This window comes from Microplitis mediator, chromosome 9 (assembly GCF_029852145.1).
Source record: "Microplitis mediator isolate UGA2020A chromosome 9, iyMicMedi2.1, whole genome shotgun sequence".
NCBI classification, from domain to species: domain Eukaryota; kingdom Metazoa; phylum Arthropoda; class Insecta; order Hymenoptera; family Braconidae; genus Microplitis; species Microplitis mediator.
The window spans coordinates 4,868,519-4,885,539 of NC_079977.1; the positions used below are offsets into that span (position 1 = coordinate 4,868,519).

The following is a 17,021-nucleotide window of genomic DNA, read 5'->3' on the forward strand; positions in this document are numbered from 1 at the left end:
CAGAAACCAAAATTATAGGAAATTTAATTTCCTACTATTTTTGTTTCTTTTAAAATTTTTTTAGGACCATTAGTTTAAAAGATACGGAGGTTCAAAGTCTTAAGAAAACTTTTTAAACTCTGTAAAGTAAATTCTATTATTTTTGGATGCGTGTAACTTTTTAAAAATTAATTTTATGAGAATTTTTATAGATATAAAAATTGTAGGAAATTTGATTTCCTAGAACTTTGATTTCTTTAAAAAATTTTCTAAGATCATTAGTTTAGAAGATACAGAAGTTCAAAGTCTTAGAAAAATTTTTAAATTTCATAAAAAAAATTCTTTTATTTTTTGGATGCGTATAACTTTTTCAAAATTCATTTTACGCGATTTTTCAAGGAATCAAAAATTGTAGGAAATTAAATTTACTATAATTTTGGTCCTTATAGAAAGTCGCCTAAGACGCGTTTTTAAAAAGATACAGACAGTTAAAGTGATAGGAAAAAATAAAATAACAAAATAAATATGAATTATTAAAAATATTATTTATTTATTTCGCTTGAATAATTAATTTATAATATATAGCAATTAGTAGATGAAATGACAGTGACAATAAATAAAAAATTTTGTAATGTTTACTATGGCTACCGTGTGAAATATTTTTATTACTCATTAATTTTTATTTATTTATAAATTTAAAAGTATTAAAAATGAAATGTGGATACTTGAATGCTGTGAATTTGAAAATATAATTAATTATTTATTATTAATAAATATTTATATATAGAGATTAAAATATCTCTGATAGTAAAACGTTAGCTAAGATAACAGAGCTAAGTAACATAAAGCTGCACATAGTAAATGAGGCTTTAGAACCGTCAATTTGCTTGCGGATATCTTCCGGTACATCGACGTAGACTTTGTCATAACCGATTCCTTGAATTAATTTGATTAATCCGTCAATGTCTACTGAATCACCTATACCCGACCAGATACTCAGTGTTGAATTTTTATCGGCAGTGTTGTTCAACAATTTTGACCATAACTCGATATCATTGACAGCTAATCCGGCTCTTATTGGAAAAGTTACCGGTTGCGATACGTTCGAAAGTGTTTTTATCATTTCATCGATTTGTGCTTCTGTGTAATTACCAGATGATATGAGTGGCAATAGTCCGTATCTGCGACAATAAATTGTTTATTGATCATTAATTTTTAATAATTTTACTCCAGTAGCTACTTGGCAGCAAATTGACGTCAAATTGCAGAACAATTTGATGTCAACTGTTGTCTCAAGTAGGCGTCACGAGGCTGTCAAAAATGTAAAGTTCTCTGGTCAGAAAGTTGATGTCAATTATGAGATCAAGTTGACGTTAATTTGCTGACACCTTTAGGCTTTGAAATTGTTGACTACTTGGTGCCAATTTTCTGGAAAAATTGAAGGCAAATTATGGAATGCCAACTTTTGTCTTCAACTTTATCAGAAAATCGGCATCCAGTTGCTGTCAACTTATAGAAGTTTCAACTTTTTGCCTTCAACTTGATGACAAATTGCAGCAGTAAGCCGCTAATTTGACAGTTTGACTATCAGGGAAAATTTTATGCTTGTCTGCTGTCAATTTTACTACTGCAAGTATGTAAATATTCGGACGTCATCTACTGGTTATAGATTACATTTAAAAATGGCAACAGAAACCGCCAAAAGTTTGTCTACTGGACGTCAATTGACAGCAACTTTTGGCTTTATAATTTTAGCTGCAAATTGACGTCCACTGGCTGCAACAGACTTACAGTAAAATTGAGATCAAACGGGCAGCAATTTTTGGATAGCAACTCTAGCCGAACTCTGGATTTAGGGAAAATTCATGTCAATTAATTACCTAGTGGTCCATCCAACTGATAAAGTACTTTCTGGAAAAGCTTTGTTTGCTTTTTCTATAAATTGTTTAGCATCAACGGGTGTTGCCATTGAATCAACTGGTCCACTAAGAATGTCTGCATTTAGCCATACTGGGAATGTCATCTATAAATACATACATAATTATCTACATAAATAATAACATATAAAGTGACTGAGCCAGTAAACGAACGATCGTTTTGTGATTTTGTACTCACATTTGGACGATTTTCAGCGAGAATATCCAAGCTTACATCAAAAGCTTCGATACTTTTGAAATCTAATTTAACACCACGTTTTCCATCCGCAACCATGGCGGACAGAAAACTCTCGAGTGATAAATTGCTTGTATTTTTTGGCGGATGTGCCATTATTGGAACTACGTCCATCGAGGAATCGTCAATAGTTCCCAATACAACGTCCGCTTCCACCATCATTATTGAATCTACATACAAAAAATTGCTGTAGCTCTTAAACTATCGATCTTACGATATTTTGTGTCCTTGTCGAAATTGTAGGAAATTTAATTTTCTTCAATTTTGACAAAGACACAAAATATCGTAAGATCCATAGTTTAAAAGATATCGTCACCTAAAGTCTCAAAAACTATTAAAAAAAAATTTTATAATTTCTTCTAAAGGCTGTAACTTTTGAAAAATTGAATTTATCGAATTTTTTAAAGATACAAAAATTGTAGGAAATTTAATTTTCTACAATTTTGATAAGGACACAAAATATCGTAAGTGTTGAATATTTAGAGTCAGGTATAGAAATAATAATTAGCGATCCTTACAGTAGCTAGGCTTTATTGTAACTAACTACAAAGTATATCTAATGAATAGAACATGAACTAATTAATCAAACTATATATATGTATATCAAAGTATACATAAATATATTAAGGAACAAATGTCATTGATTCTAACACTTCCCCTCAATGATATTACTCTTGACATTCTTCGACGGTTAATCCAATCATTTTTGCCAGGGTTGCAGTTCTCAATGGTCCCAGAGGTTTGGTGAGGATATCAGCTACGTTTGCGTCAGATGGGCAATAAGTTATGTTTACCACACCTTTTTCTTCTAGGTCTCGAGTATGAAAATATTGCGTATCAATGTGTTTACTACGAGGATTTGGTCCAGGAGCGCGGATGTTACTAATACACCCTTGATTATCCTCAAAGATGATGGTGGCTGATCTTTGCGGATGATCAAGGAATTCCAGCAGTTTCCGAATGAGTACGCACTCTCTAGATGCTTCTGACAGTGCCACTATTTCGGCTTCTGTCGAAGAGATCGATACGCACGTTTGCTTCTTGCTTGCCCAGCTTATCGTACCACCGTATAACTTGAACAAATATCCTGTGTTGGACTTTCTTGAGGCTCTGTCTTCTGCCCAGTTGGCGTCAGCATAACCAATGAGCTCCTGAGTACCACCAGAATCGGAGCTGAGGTGGAGTTGATAGTTCTTGGTGGCCTTCAAATATCTGCAGACCCTCTGAAGCTCATTCCAGTCAGTCTGTCGTGTGCCCTTGATGTGTTGGGCTAATATCGCCACTGGTGCACTGATGTCTGGTCTTGAGTTAATGGCTACATATAGTAGTTTTCCAATTAATTTGCTGTAGTAGTTATTTTTTATTTCAGCTGACTCTACACGATTTTTCTCGTACCCGGTGTCCATCGGATAGTTAGAGGGTTTTGCATCTTCAAGCTTAGCCTGGATTAGAATCTTTTCGATATAGTTCCGTTGACTCAACGAGAAATCGCCGGTTCCATTCTTGGTAACTTCTACCCCAAGGTAGCATTGGATATCCCCGAGATCAGTAATATTGAATTCCTGGCTGAGGACTTGAATTATCTCTTTTATTCTTGATAGCGATCCGCATGCGATCATAATGTCGTCAACGTGTACAGCTAGATATGAGCGGGTATTATTTCCGTGTTTGTATAGACAGGGGTCGCTGTCGCATCGTGTGAAACCATACTTGGTCAGGATTTCATTTAATCTATCGTTCCAGGATTTTGCCGACTGTTTGAGACCGTAAATGCTTTTATTGAGCTTGCATCCAAAGTCTTCTTGTCCTTGCCTTTCATGTCCGGGTGGCTGTTTCATGTATATTACTTCCTTGAGCTTTCCGTTGAGGAAAGCTGTCTTCACGTCCCAATGTTTGACATGAAGTTTCATTTTACCGGCAAGAGATAACAAAGTTCGTACTGTCGTCGTTTTAACAACAGGAGCAAAAACTTCTTCATAGTCAACACCGAATTTCTGGGAAAATCCCTGGGCGACCAGCCTGGCTTTAAATTTATCTGGAACATTTTCTGGTGTTCTTTTTATCTTGAACACCCATTTGCATCCAATGGCTGTCTTGTTCCTTGGGATTGGCTCAAGATCCCACGTTTCGTTTTGCTCGAGTGACTCCAGTTCCTCTGCCATTGCTTTGCTCCACTGTTCAGCGTAGGGTCCGCTTAGAGCTTGCTGAATTGTCCGTGGCTCATCATCATCGTCCAGTTTTCTCAGTTCGTGGTCTTGTTCTGTCTCCTCGTCATAGTTGCTCAGGTCTTCTGCTGGGTTCACTTGTACATTCGGAATCCTCTGTATTAACGGTATGTCTTCTTCGTCCTCGTATGATTTTTGGTGATTTGTTGAGGCTTCTACTGACTTAGATAGTTTGTTCCCGGACGGTGACTTTGTTGTGGGTAATTCATCAGAAGAATTCAAAGGGATGTATACTATTTCCTCCGATTTTTCAGTCGGTGAAGTCTGTTCTTCCAGATAAAAGTCTATTTTATCTGTGTTTTCCCATTTGATACGAGATTCTTCGACGAATTTCACATCTCTACTGATGATAATTTTCCCCGAGGATCTTTCAAGCAGTCTGTATCCTTTAGAATTTTGTGAGTAACCCACTAGCAGACACTCTGTTGCTTTTGTATCCAATTTGTTACGCTTCTGTTTTGGAATATGTGCAAAAGCTTTGCATCCAAACGCTTTCAAGTGTTTAACGTCAGGTTTTCTATGAGTTCCTGAATCCTGGCAACGTGCTTTTCCATATCTTCATCTTCTTGGTACTTCAGTTGCAGTAGTTCGACGATTAGCGAAAATTTATTCAGTCCGCTGGCCTTTTCATGATACTCCTTTAGAGCATCCCAGGCGGTTTTGGCGGTGGTTTTATTACGGATAAGTGAAATCTGCGAATCTTCTATTAGTAGACATATTGTCCCAAGTGCCTTATCGTCGCGTATGTCCCATGTTTCCTGAGCTTCGTCGCCGGAAGAGGGTCTGGTGCTCGAAATCGCCCTCCATGTCCCCTCACGCTTTAATAGTTTTTCGATTTTAAATTTCCACACCTGGTAATTATTATTATTTAACTTGGCGATGCCAAAAGCTGAATTTGATTCTGCCATTCTCAATTTTTAGCACTAACGAACTTAATAATCACACCACTTTTCTTTAACTTTATTTTACTTTTACTTTATTATCTTTAACTTTACTTTACTTCTACTTTATTATCTTTAACTTTACTTTACTTCTACTTTATTATCTTTAACTTTACTTTACTTCTACTTTATTATCTTTAACTTTACTTTACTTCTACTTTATTATCTCCTGGGCCCATAACCTGTTGAATATTTAGAGTCAGGTATAGAAATAATAATTAGCGATCCTTACAGTAGCTAGGCTTTATTGTAACTAACTACAAAGTATATCTAATGAATAGAACATGAACTAATTAATCAAACTATATATATGTATATCAAAGTATACATAAATATATTAAGGAACAAATGTCATTGATTCTAACAGTAAGATCAATAGTTTAAAAGATATCGTCTTCTAAAGTCTCAAAAACAATTAAAAAACTATTTTAAAAAATTTTATAATTTCTTCTAAAGGCTTTAACTTTTGAAAAATTAAATTTATCGAATTTTTCAAAGATACAAAAATTGTAGGAAATTTAATTTCCTACAATTTTGATTAGAATACAAAATATCGTAAGACCCATAGTTCAAAAGATATCGTCATCTAAAGTCTCGAAAACAATCAAAAAACTATTTTAAAAAATTTTATAATTTCTTCTAAAGGCTGTAACTTTTGAAAAATTGAATTTATAAAATTTTTGACTGATACAAAAATTGTAGGAAATTGAATTTCCTACAGTTTTGATATCTTTAAAAAATATCGTAAGATCAATAGTTTAAAAGATATCGCCATCTAAAGCCTCAAAAACGAATAAAGAACTATTTTAAAAAATTTTATAATTTCTTCTAACGGCTCTAACTTTTGAAAAATTGAATTTATCGAATTTTTCAAAGATACAAAAATTGTAGGAAATTAAATTTCCTATAATTTTGGTATCATTGAAAAATTTCGTCAGACAAATAGTTTAAAAGATACAGTCATTAGAGGGTTTAAAATAGATTAAATTTTGGCAAAAATTTTTTTTGTCATTAAAAATAGAAAATTATTAACAAAAAAAAATAATAAATACCATCAGCTAAAGTCAGATTCAACTTTAGGTTATCATTGACAGCATGTGCCCAAGTTATTTTTGTAAGATTTCCTTTAATAGTTGAATTAAAAAATTCTCCTGCATCTGGAGCGATAGTTCCCATGGTGACGTCTGTAAACAAATAAATTTATAAAAATTTAGTTTGGTATTTGCAATACTGATAACAATAATAACAATAATAATAAATGATAATAATAGAAATAATAGAGAGCAGTTGAATGGTCACATAAATTAATAATAAGTGTACCGTGAGTCAGATTTTATCAATGTCAGTTTAAAACCCTCGAGTCACATTGCGTGACAAATTTATTGGCGCTAAATTAATACCTCCATCTAAAGTTAACTCTCTCATCTCGAACTATCCTTCATTTTATTCCTTTTACTCAATCAATTACTTTATTCTGTGTGCACTCAATATCTAGAGTCATGGTCAATGTTTATAATATCGATTATCTATTTTTACTATCTATTTTTTTTTATTTTTTCAATCAATATTCATTTTTTTTTATTTACTTTATCCGTGTCGTTTAACATCTGTATAGATAACTTATCATTTTATTTTCATTTTGTAAATTTTAGAATCATTGGTTTGAAAGATGCAGAAGTTTAAAGTTTTAAAAAACAGTTTAAAATTTCGTAAAAAAATGCGTGTAACTTTTTGAAAATTCATTTTACGAGAATTTTTATAGAAATCAAATTTGTAGGAAATTTAATTTCCTAGAACTTTGGTTTCTTTGAAAACTTTTCTAGGACCATTAATTAAAAAGATACAGAGGTTCAAAGTCTTAAGAAAAATTTTTAAATTTCTCAAAAATAATTCTATTATTTTTGGATGCGTGTAACTTTTTGAAAATTAATTTTATGAAATTTTTTATAAGAATTAAAATTGTAAGAAATTTCATTTTTTAGAACTTTGGTCTCTTTAAAAATTTTTTTAGGACCATTAGTGTAAAAGATACAGAGGTTCAAAGTCTTAAGAAAAATTTTTAAATTTCTTAAAAATAATTCTATTATTTTTGGATGCGTGTAACTTTTTGAAAATTTATTTTATGAGAATTTTTAAAGAATCAAAAATTATTAAAAATTAAATTTACTGTAATTTTAGTCCTCATAAAAAATAATCTAAGACGCGTTTTTAAAAAGATACAGACAGTTAAAGTATTAAGAAGAATTTTTAAAAAATTTTTATATGTATTAATAAATTTTGTCATTTTAAATTATATATGTTTAAAAAAAATATTTAGCATAAGCGAACTAAAAAGAAATCTTAACGATAATTAACACTTGACTTTCATATATATCATATGATATATAATATATTTTAAGTAGACTTTCTTTGAGAGAATAAAACTGACCTTAGTCAATACGAGAGTAGATTAGGTAAAAGACTAACCGCATACTTCTAATTGACAATAATCACTGAGTTTCAAGTTATTTTCTTTGTTCTACTACTTTAATTGATGATTCAAAACCATTACTAATATATATATGACTGTGACATTTTGCAGCAAATTTTTTTGCTAAATTCAATGCTAAAAATTATTTAATAGTCATAATAAAAATAATAAGCGAGAAAGTTTAATTTTCGTTTTGAAAATTACAAATTTTCATTTAATGACCGAAGTTTTCAAATTCAAATTTAGCGCCACATCTTAAGCGGCACAAAAACAGTTTCTGACTTTCGTTGAATTTTCAAAAAAATTTCTTTGCTAAAAAATTTTCAAATTTAACGAAAAGTCAACAATTTTTTTTTTTTTTTGCCGGAAAATTTTTTAAGGCTCCAAAAAATTTTTGTTTTTCAATTCATAGTGGGAAATATTCTGTGCCAAGAATTTTTTTTTCTGTGTACATAGGGGCAAAATAGGTCATTTTTATTGCAAAAAATTTTTTTTGTAAATTTTCTCCATAACTAAAAAAACTTGGGGTAAGTTAGTCACCCCTAATGCGACAAATTTAAAATTTTGATCAAAAAAAAAATATTGTCGCACTACTTGGGGTGACCAATTTACCCCATACTATTTTTTAAAATTGAATAAAAATTTTTTTTTTTATTGGTCTCATTTTACCCCACATACTAATGAAAAAAGTTTATGTCTTATTTGGTCCAACTATATAAATATATATGAATATTTAAATTAGTACACACGAGTGAACTATATATCTAATATCGATACTTGCAGTTAATTAAATTAACTCATGGTCACCAGTGAAAGCAATTGTGCAAAGACTTTAAAATTCGATAGCATATTTATTTTATTTATCGATTCAATTTAAAACGAAAAGACAATTAATTTAATAGATAAAATGTTTCTTGTTTATTTATTATTTTATTTTTAAATTAATCATATTTGCTGAGTCGAGGTGAATTCTCGTATGAGTCATTGTCAACATATACTCATCTGTCTTTAATGTGTTGGTGTAATCAAGTTTATAAAAATTTTTATCTTTTTCCCGCCGCACCTTTGATGTTTATTATTAATTATCATCAAGTCTAATATCGATTCGTTTTAATTTATTGCACATAAAAATTTTTGAAAATATCATTTTTTCATTGACAAAATGCCCATGATTTTTTAAATTATTATTGGATCTTCATTTTATAAAAAATTACGGTCATTAATTTTCTAATTGTTAAAATGGCTGTAACTTTTAAACTATTGGTTTTATGGAATTTTTTACAAAAACTGAAATTGTGGGAAATTTAATTTCCTATAATTTTGTTCTCCTTAAAAATTATTTTAAAACCAGTAGTTTAAAAGATATCGCCACTTAAAGTTTCGAAAATGAAATTTTTCAATTCTGCTAAAAAATCTCCTAGGGTTCAAAGAGCTGTAACTTTTTAAAAATTGACTTTTTGAAATTTTTTGCAGAAATCAAAATTGTAGGAAATTAAATTTTCTAAAATTTTTATTCAATACAAAATTCTGTAGGATCAATAATTTAAAAGATACCGCCATTTTTTGGTTTCAAAAGTTTAAAAATATTTAAAAAATTCAGTTTCGCTTTTTTCCTGCCTCAAAAATTTTCAGTTCACTTATAAATTAAATTTCCTTTTAAAAACTCTAGGTATATACCACATATTCTTTTATATGTATAAATACAAAATATACAAAAAAAAAGGTTCATATTTTTCAGAAGTGACCTCTTCTATTTTTAGATTTAAAAAAAAACATCTGGACATTTTTCAGCCGCAATCTGTTATGAATAAATTTTTTACTCACGCTCTGACTTATAACTCATAAGTGTTCACTTTTTAACACTCTTATCTCAGATGTGCGAGATTATCAATTATTCGCCTCAATTTTTATTCATATTTTATTTTAAAATTATAAACTTTTCCCTCCATTTCCTTCCCTCAGTATTTAAAAATTATCCGCGAAAAAAATAAAAAGTAATAATAAATAAATGAAAAAAAAATATTTAAAAATATTGATAACACCCACAATATATCATATAACATATTTGTCATAAGTCCTTGAAAAAATAATTGCAAACTTATCACCAACTTTAAACTACATACGTAATTTTTTTTCCTAGTAAACTTATCAATTTATTTTAAAACCGTAGCAAAAAATATTCTGTTACTTTTTATTATTATTTTTATTTTTTTTTTTTCAATATTTAAGTGTCGGTAATTAAAAAAAAAAATATTAATTTTATTTACCGCCAATTTATTTATTTAAAAATTAAAATATTTAAAAAATTCAAAACTTACGTGAGAGTCCGAAAATAACAAAAATACTTAAAATTGAATTCATTTTCGTTTTATTTTGGCGTCAAATTAATAATTTTAGTAAGTAATCAGTTCAGAGTAATGTTTTATGAATAACAAATAAAAAAAATTATTTTTTTGCAATGGAGTCGAACCGTTTACCTCGAGCGCTACGAACTGACTGCGCCTTTAAAAGTCTATGGTTGTACAGTTGAGTCTTTAAACCGGCCGGTTTAAAATATAAAAGCTTATTGCTTACTCGTACTATACTCCTACATATTCCATATATATTTAGTATATATGTGTTGGGTTGAAAGGTTTCAAAGATTTTATACCTGGCAATTTTTCATGTTGAATTTTTTTTTTTCGTCCTTTTGGAGAATTTTAAAAATTTATAAAAGGGCAGGATCGAATGTTGAGGGAATAAATTTTTTATGTCAACTATACGATTTGGTAAAAAATTATTTTAATTATAAGATATATAAAGGATAGGGAAAAATTTAGACAAAATATAAAAGCAATTTGACATCTGAAATAGAAGTAAATTTCTGTAAAAAATTTTTGGAGTGAACGCGGATTAAATCCGGAATGAATAGGAAGCGGATGACTGTTTATTCAGTGGCGGAGTGTGAAATTCAATCCAAAGGGGAATTTATTTTAATGTTGACTCCGGTTCGGAGTGAAATTAACTCCGAAAGGGATTTTTTTAAGGATTGAAACTCCGAATTGGAGTAAATGCGGATTTAAATGAAAGTCAGATCACTCCGAAATCCGCTGGAAAAATGAACTCCCTATTTACTCCAGGTTATTTCGAAAACTTCGAGTAACGAAATGAATTAGGATTTAAATAAAATCAGTACCCGTGTAAAAAAATTTCGTTCCAAAAAGATCCGCAAGTGGAACTTCTAAACCTGAGACAGATTAGAACTTCGAATGGAACTTTTTTGGAACATTAGTAATTTTGATGGTAAAAAAAAGTCATTATGAGCAAATTTAGAGTCAAAAAAGAACGTTTTTGGAACTTTTTGGAATTTTATATGGACATTCCAAAAGAGTTCTAGAATCACCACTTTTGACTTTTTTGTGGACTAAAAAAGACATTCCAAAACTTTCCAAAATAACTACTTTTGCATCTTTTGTAGACTAAAGACGTTCCAGAAACATGCCAAAATAGTTCAAAAATCACTACCTTTGAATTTTTTATAGATAAAAAAAAAACATCCATAAGAAATTCCAAAAAAGTTCCAAGAACGTCCTTTTTGGACTCTAAATTTGCTCATAAAAACTTTTTTTTACCATCAAAATTACTAACATTCCAAAAAAGTTCCTCTGGAAATTCTAATCAGTCTCATGTTTAGAAGTTACACATGCGGAACTTTTTTAGAATCTCTTTGGAACGAATTTTTTTTACACGAGTAATTACCTCCAATTTTTTACAGTGTATTTATTTACTTTGAAGTTTTAAAATTGAATTAAAAATTTACTTCAAAAGGGAGTTTCTTTTAATATTAACTCCGGTTCGGAGTAAAATTAACTCCTAAAGGGAGTTTATTTAAAATATGAAAACTCCGAATCGGAGTGAATGCGGATTTAAATCAAATTTTGTCCACAAATCCCTGGTGGAAATTTTTCGAAATTTTCTCTAAAAAATTTAGTTCTAAAGTTCTAAAGATTTTTTCAGTTCTAAAGACTTTTTCTGAGAAAAGTCCGAAAAATTTCTACCAAGGATTACTCTGCTGAAAAGAGAAATTCCGTATTTATTCCGTATCCGGAGAGATTTTTTCTAAAACTCTGAGTGACGGAGTGAATTCAGATTTAAATGAAATCCGTAATCACTCCGAATCCACTTCCGATTTTTTACAGTGTAATTTATTTTGAAGTTTACAAATAAATTTGAATTAAAAATGAATTTTTGATGAATTTCGAGGTCAAAAAACCGCCAAAGGTAAAATAAGAAATTAAAACTATAACTCAGAAATCAGTCACGCAACTTCAAGCCTTCATTAAAATTTGAAAAATTATCGTAAAATTTGCAGTACAGGGAAAAAAAGAATAGTGGAAAAATTACTGTTTCAAATATCAGCAGTCTCTCCACTTCGAAACTGTAAAAATTACGTTATTTCTGAGACGTACACTGTAAAAAATTCACGGAGTGAATGCGGATTAAATCCGGAGTGAATGAATTTTTAATTATTCACTTCGCTCGGAGTGAAATTCACTCCGATGGCGAGTTTTTACGGAGTAGATAATTTTTTATTAATTTAATCGCACATACGCACACATGAACACATTCGCATAAACGCACGCACCCGAACACACACACGCACACATTTGCACACTCGCACGCACGCACACACATCCACAGACACGCGCACACACACGCTGTTTAATAATTTAATATAAATTAATTTAAATGTTAAAACTCCGAACCGGAGTGAATTCGGAGTGAAATAAAATCCGCATCACTCCGAGATCACTCCGCTAAAAAAAAACTCCCAATTCACTCCGCATGCGGAGTGATTTTTTTTTTAAACTCCGGAACTCCGAGTAGCGGAGTGAATCCGGAGTGAATTCAGATTTAATTTCAATCCGGATTCATTCCAGATTTTTTACAGTGTAATAATTATTATAGTTTCATATAAGACTTTTTTCAATCCTTAATGGCGTTGCATTCATAATAAACCCATACGAAAAAATAAATATCCGGGAATATATGCCGGCAAAATAGTGTACATACGACAATACTAAAGATACGAGCCGGATATATACTATTTTGCGGATATATGTTTTTTCGTGTGGGAAGTTTCATTCAACTAAAAATACATTTTAAACTGTAAAATTTGGTATCTATAATTGTAATTATTTTATTACAGGAAGTAGTTCCAATTATTACAGTGCAAACTGTAATACTTGAAGTTTTTTCACGAGGGCTCTGTTTTTGCACTAAAAACTGTAATTTTTCTACGGCTCTTTCTTCCGTGTACAAAGCAAAAAAAAATATAGTTCGGTTTATCAGCTTCGACGTTATTTTTTACTCAATAATGCTAAATGTTTCTGTAAAAATGTTGTTTAGAAAAAAGCGGGGGAAAATTTTTTCTGGCAATAGAAATATTGTTTAAATTACTTTCTAAACATGAATTAGTGAAAATAAGTGAATATTCAGTATCATATATTCATGATCCTGAAGTTAGCACGATCCTGGAGTTAGCAGACAATTAAAAATTTTTGGATTTTTTTTTCAACAAATAAATTACAAAAAAAAAAAAAACTAAAAAAATGCACACGTAGGAAATTAAAAACTCTATAAGTGCAATTATTAAAAATATTTTTTTTTTCTATAATTCATAATTTTTTAAGAATTCAAAAGTTAGTAGACGTCGCCAAATTCAGTATTACAAGTTAGCAGACAATTAAAAATTTTAGGATCTCATTTTGAACAATTAAATTTGAAGAAAAAAATAAACTGAAAAAATGCACATGTAGAAAATTAAAAAGACTATAAGTGCAATTTTTTTAAATATTTTTTTTTTTTTTAATTTATCCTCTTTTAAAGAATCCAAAAATTATTAGACGTCGGCTAACTTCAGTATCATGAATATTTACTAATTCCAAGTGCAACCCATACGAAAAAAATATATATCCGGATATATCTGGGCAAATCTGCGATATGTCGCATATATGCAACATATATATAAATATATGTCTCATATATGCCGATTTGCCCGGATATATCCGGATATATTTTTTTTTGTATGGGAAACCGAACCACTAATTTCAAAAAGTGGTTCGATTGTCACTCCGAATTAGTGAATATTCACTTATTTCACTTATTCATGCTTAGAGAGTAGGAACATATTTTACTAAGAGATAAACGCATTCATTTTGAAAACTATTATTTATCAACAAAGTTATATTGTTATCTATATAATTATTTATTTTTTTTTATCTATTTAGTAAACTACTTTGCAATAAATACATGAAAACACGAATTATACTGATAATACAATTCACTCATTACTACTTAACATTCATTTTTCACGTGGGTTTTTTCCGCGTAAAGTGAAAATAAAAATTTTTGAAATTTAGCAAAAACAATTTACAATTTTTCTATGAATGGTCATGCGGTAATTAATTACACTGATAAAAAATAAATCAATGTAAAAAAAAAGGTTGAAAAAGCGTTGATTAAAAACTTCAAAATATGACACCATGACAAACTTTTTTTAAATGGAACGAAATGAAAAGAACAAAATCCGGATGAGTGTGAATGTAGCAGACGTCAGACGAATTTAAAATTATAAATAAATAGAGTAAATAATTTAAAAAATAATATTTCGAAAAAATGTACTTATTAATTTCAAAATTTTTTAAATGCGCATTTTTTATAAATTTTATTTTTTTAATTATTTACTCTATTTATTTATAATTTTAAATTTGTCTGATATCTGCTACACTCGTAAATTCAGAAATTCGGTTATTACAGCCGACTCTTAACTGCCTGAAGTTAGCGTCATGCCAAGTTGTAACCCTATTCAAAAGTTCCCATAGAATACACTCAAATGGTTCAAAAGGTTCTAGGCCAGAATATCCAATGTAAAAAGATCCAGTAGAAAAAATATCCATGTCATTTATTTTCTGCATAAATGGATAATTTTTTCAATGGATATTATTGCGTTAGATATTTTTGCGATGGATATTTTTATGATGGATATTCTGACTGGTCACCGATTCAAAAACCGCATAGAATACAACAGACTTGTACCGACACATTTGCGTGGATTCTACAGGAACTTTTGGATCAGAAAAAATACTTTACTTCATGATTAAAAAAAATTAATACTTAGCAAAATTGGATACTTTGTTCCAAACTATTCACTTAAAAAAACTTAACTCAATAAAAAAAAGTCAACTTTGGTGTTATGTCGTATCAATTAATAGAGATATGTAAGGTTACAAAATTTAGCTGACGTTGCCTTGATCTACACATGCGAGTGCTGATTAATTAAATGCGCATGTGCAGTCTAGGGATTTTTGTCATGTTAATAAGGCAGCGAAATTCAAAGTGACGTCTTAAGAGAGAAAAGTAATAGATAATTGGCTTGAATTATTGAGTGGGGGTAAAATCCGCCCATTTTACTAAAATTCAATGGTTTAATATAAAAATGAATGGTTTAATATATATTAGACCACACTTTTGACCAATCAGAAAGGACTGTACTTTAATATAAAATTTTATGAGGCTGACTTTAGCCAGTTAGCGGCGTATTCTTGTGTATAAGTTTCATAAAATGATTTAAAATTAAAACTCAACACTGTAAAAAATCACTGGGGTAAGTCCAAGCGGTGTAGGTGTTAAAATTGGCGGTGTTAAATTTCAACACCGAAAGCGGTGTGAAAATAATGCCACCGCCGGTGTAAATATTCTGTACCGGTGTTAAAAAAAATACCCCGGTGTTAAAATAACGCCGCCGGCGGTGTAAATATTCTTTAGCGGTGTTAAAATAAATACTTTGTGAATATTTTCACTTACTCGATCACTATACTCGTTAATAAATGATACTCTTTATTAATTTTCATAAAGAACTGACATTTTTTGTGTTTTATAATCTTTAAAGTTAATACTCCAAGCGGACGCAGTTTACCCCGCTTTTACACCGGTTACTCCGATTTTACACCGATATTACTCCGCTTTTGCACCGGTTTAACACCGCCGAATTACGCCTCTTACACCGGTGTAATTTCATTTTAACACCGCTCTTTTGACAGTGAAGTTTTTAAAATAACTGTCAGTTTTAAAATTAATTGACTTTTGGGCGGTAAAAAAAAATTATGTAATGAAATAAAATAAAATACATTTTAATTTAAATTTTTATGACATTTATCACTTTAAAAGTAAGAGTTTTGTGAAATTAAGTATACAAAGAAGTCAATTTGAATTTTGAGAGATATATGTAACGATAGTCATTAATGATAGAGGTAATTGGTAATTAATGTCAGTAAAAAACAGTGAAAAAATATTTATCGGCGGGATATATTTAAAATATAAATGGTCGTTGGCATAAGGAAGAGACGATAATAATGGTGGCATTCATTTGGAGCACAAAAGACCTTCTGTTTATCGTCTTAGTTGTAATACTGTCCCCTAAATAAAAGTATGTTATATATGTGTCGAAAGTTTAAACTTAAACGTCCATAATCTGTCCACGTTGAAGGCCCGTACGTTCATCCGGTGGCCGTGATAATGAACGTGCTATGATTTCGTTATTATAAATAGTATTTATTTTTTTTAGCTTTATTGTTATTTTTTTAGTAATAATTCAATTTTAGAAAAATGAGAGATCAAGGAATAATTTTTTTTTTTTCACTGAGTAGGAAATTTAAAAAATTAAAATTCATTTAAAACAACTCTTGGAGTAATAAATATTTTAAATAAACACTCAGAGAATCAACAATGAAAATTTTAAATTTTTATTTTTCTGGTCTGGTTGGAATTTTTAGAGTTCAATAATTTAGAAAAATATCGAAATTTTGAGCAAAAAAAAAATTTTGTTTCCGACATATTTTTGTTCAATGCACTTTAACTTTTAAACAATTAATTTTATGGTAAATATCATAAGGACCAAAGTTGTAGAAAATTTAATTTCCTACAAATTTGAAATCTATGAAAATTTTAAAAAAATCAATAGTTTAAAAGATATAGTGATTTTTTCAAAAAATAGTTGCAATAAAAATAAGTAGACAAAATTATTTAATTGTTTCAATGGCAATAACTTCGAAGCAATTGATCTTACGGTTATTTTTATAAGGACCAAAGTTGTTGGAAATTTAATTTCCTACAGATTTGATATCGATAAAAATTTTCTAAAAATCGATAGTTTAAAAGATGTAGTGATTTTTTCAAAAAATAGTTAAGACACAA

General features: G+C 29.7%; 1 protein-coding gene across 2 annotated transcripts; it reads right to left on the bottom strand.

Annotated features, from left to right (window-relative positions):
• Positions 1-503: 503 nt before the first annotated feature.
• Positions 504-10,301, bottom strand: LOC130675147 (protein FAM151B). 2 transcript variants are annotated; one of them, XM_057480665.1, is made up of 5 exons: positions 10,106-10,301; positions 6,370-6,501; positions 2,095-2,321; positions 1,860-2,002; positions 504-1,160 (listed from the first exon to the last, which is right to left on the bottom strand). In XM_057480665.1, the coding sequence occupies exons 1-5, from the start codon at positions 10,146-10,148 to the stop codon at positions 770-772; spliced, it is 936 nt and encodes a 311-aa protein (XP_057336648.1). In that variant the 5' UTR covers positions 10,149-10,301; the 3' UTR covers positions 504-769. The 2 variants fall into 2 exon arrangements, with proteins under 2 accessions (XP_057336648.1, XP_057336649.1); XM_057480666.1 differs by lacking the exon at positions 10,106-10,301 and adding an exon at positions 9,612-9,751.
• Positions 10,302-17,021: the final 6,720 nt, after the last annotated feature.

Bases quoted from the DNA above. Each gene is read 5' to 3' on its own strand.
- LOC130675147 (XM_057480665.1), bottom strand. From the start codon at position 10,148: ATGAATTCAATTTTAAGTATTTTTGTTATTTTCGGACTCTCAC. The intron at 6,502-10,105 runs GTAAGTTTTGAA...ATTTGTTTACAG, and splicing joins TGTTATTTTCGGACTCTCAC to ACGTCACCATGGGAACTATC. The intron at 1,161-1,859 runs GTAATTAATTGA...TTATTGTCGCAG, and splicing joins TCAGTTGGATGGACCACTAG to ATACGGACTATTGCCACTCA.